At 54.7% G+C, this 2324-nt stretch overlaps 1 protein-coding gene across 1 annotated transcript in view; it reads right to left on the reverse strand.

Moving 5' to 3' along the window:
• Nucleotides 1-2324, reverse strand: part of NCAN (neurocan) — a 25150-nt gene that overhangs the window by 17650 nt on the left and 5176 nt on the right. The window contains exons 3-5 of the mRNA XM_015557706.1: nt 1950-2322; nt 672-846; nt 382-577 (exon numbers count right to left, since the gene is read on the reverse strand). Coding sequence (XP_015413192.1) covers nt 382-577; nt 672-846; nt 1950-2322 — 744 coding nt within the window. The remainder of the gene's footprint in view (nt 1-381; nt 578-671; nt 847-1949; nt 2323-2324) is intronic.

Here is a 2324-nt window from a genome sequence, read left to right on the forward strand (position 1 = left end):
GGGCCGGGCCCACGTAGAAGACTTCGCCTGTGGGAAGGCAGGCGCCGGAAGGAGTGAGCAGAGGACAGGCGGGCCTAGGGGACCCTACCTGGAGCCCACCCGGGAAGGGGGGCTCGCTCCAAATAAGAGGCCGCTTTAACTTCTTTTTACAAATGTGGCATTTCGGGCTTCAGAGAGAGGGAGGGGCTCGGTAAGGGGTGGTAGGAAGGAGGAGAGGGGCAGAGGGGGATAGTGAGGGGGAGAGGCTCGGGGCCTCAGAGAGGGAAGAGGCGCAGATGGAGGGGAAGGGGCGCCGAGAAGGAGAGGGGCTCAGGGAGGGGAAGAGAGCTCAGGGCAGGGGTGGACCCACGTCTTGGCTGCAGGTTTAAAGGATGAGGATTAGGAGGGATGGGGGTTGGGGAAGGTAACGGGCTCAGGGAAGGGAAGGGTCCTGTCAGCCCCAGACTTACCCCCCAGCTCACGGGCAAAGCAATACACATCATAGAGTTCCTGTGGGTCGCGCCTCCCATAGCTCCTCACCCCTGGAAGGCTGCTACGGTCACCATAGCAACCAGGACGGGACTGGGTGATAGGATACCTGACAAGACAAGGATGTGTGCTCCTGGGGCCCCCCAAAACCATCTTTCCCCAGGGGCTAGCTCACCATTTCCCCACCCTGCGCACCCCCTCACCGAACAGTGCGGTCAGAGAGCCACCCCGCATCACAGTTGTCAAAGCCATCCTCAAAGGCAGCCTGCAGGTGCCGTGGGGCTGCAATGATGGCTGAGCTGAGACGACAGGCCTCTTGGGCCTGGACAAAGGTCAGTGCATAGCGATCCTGGGCTGCCCGGTAGTGGAACACAACACCTGTGAAGAGACATCCAGAATAGGGGACCGACCGATTTATTCTGAAATCTTTAAGAACAGACCTCCTTCTGCAGAATGCCCTCCCCCTCCCCCCGTTAGTCTGATAATAATAGAACTCCTGCCCTACACTGCCCTTCATTCAGCACCAGACGTGACATTAGGGGCAGTGGTGGGGATGAGACTGATATGCCCCCATTTCACAGATGAGGAAGCTGTTAGCAATGGCCATAAAGGACTAGAATTTGTCAAATATTTACTATGTAAAAAGCATTTATAAGCGTTATCTCGTTGAAATTAAGGCTCAGAGAGGTTCAGCGACATGGCCATGGTCACACAGCCAGTTTGAGGCAGAGCCAGAATTCATATCCTGGAAGATCTGACTCCAACGATAGCATTCTTCATGCCCATGGTTAGGCCCAAGAGGTGACAGGAGGTATGAAGAAGAGTGAGAGAGATCCTGCCATTTAGGAATTAAGTACATGCATTCATAGGGGAATCACTGGCAGCAATGGAAGATCTAATGTGGTTATTGCCCAGCCTAGACATGGAGGCTTGGGGGGCTTCCTGGAGGAGGTGACATGTAAGTCAGGATGGGAAGCCCATTATTGACCGGACTTTCTGTGACTCAGATTCTGATTTAGGGATGAAAGAAGTGGTTGAGCCAGATACAGGAATGAAACATTTTGCTCCATCTTATTAAGCTGGGAGCCCCTAGAGCAGTGATGGTGAACCTGTGACATGCGTGTCAGAGGTGACACGCGAACTCATTTTTTTGGTTGATTTTTCTTTGTTAAATGGCATTTAAATATATAAAATAAATATCAGAAATATAAGTCTTCGTTTTACTGTGGTTGCAGATATCAAAAAATTTCTATATGTGACACGGCACCAGAGTTAAGTTAGGGTTTTTCAAAATGCTGACACGCCGAGCTCAAAAGGTTCGCCATCATTGCCCTAGAAGGTGGCAGCTACATCTCAGTCATGACAGTGTCCTTAGCACCAGGCTGGCATGTGGGAGGTGCCCAATTAATATTTCTTAGGTGATATTCACTGGGTGACCTCCTCCCCTTCCCGCCTTGACCCTTCCCCTGCCCTCAACTGACCGGTCACCTCCAGGGATACCAGGTTCTGCTCGTCCTCGATGCCTCTCACCACCTGGCAGCGGTAGAGCCCCGAGTCGCTGGCCCGCAGGGGCCCCAGCAGCAGCGTGCCATTGGCCCGGTGCTGGGGGTAGGCGGGCAGAGACACACGTCCCTGCCAGCCCTTGGCCACTCTAACCACGTTGTTCTTGGCCACCAGGATGGGCAAGTCCTGCCATTGGCCTGATGCAGTGTGCACCTTGGTCCACTTGATCCGAGGGGCTTCTCCAGCTGCACTCGGCCGCGGCCACAGGGTGAAGAAGCAGGGCAGGGCCACCAGCTCCGCCAGCGCAGCTCGCACAGAACCAGACCCCGCCTTCTGCATGCGGAGCCCCTTCT

The sequence above is a fragment of the Myotis davidii genome, unplaced genomic scaffold, assembly GCF_000327345.1.
Source record: "Myotis davidii unplaced genomic scaffold, ASM32734v1 scaffold448, whole genome shotgun sequence".
In the NCBI taxonomy this organism is placed as follows: Eukaryota; Metazoa; Chordata; class Mammalia; order Chiroptera; family Vespertilionidae; genus Myotis; species Myotis davidii.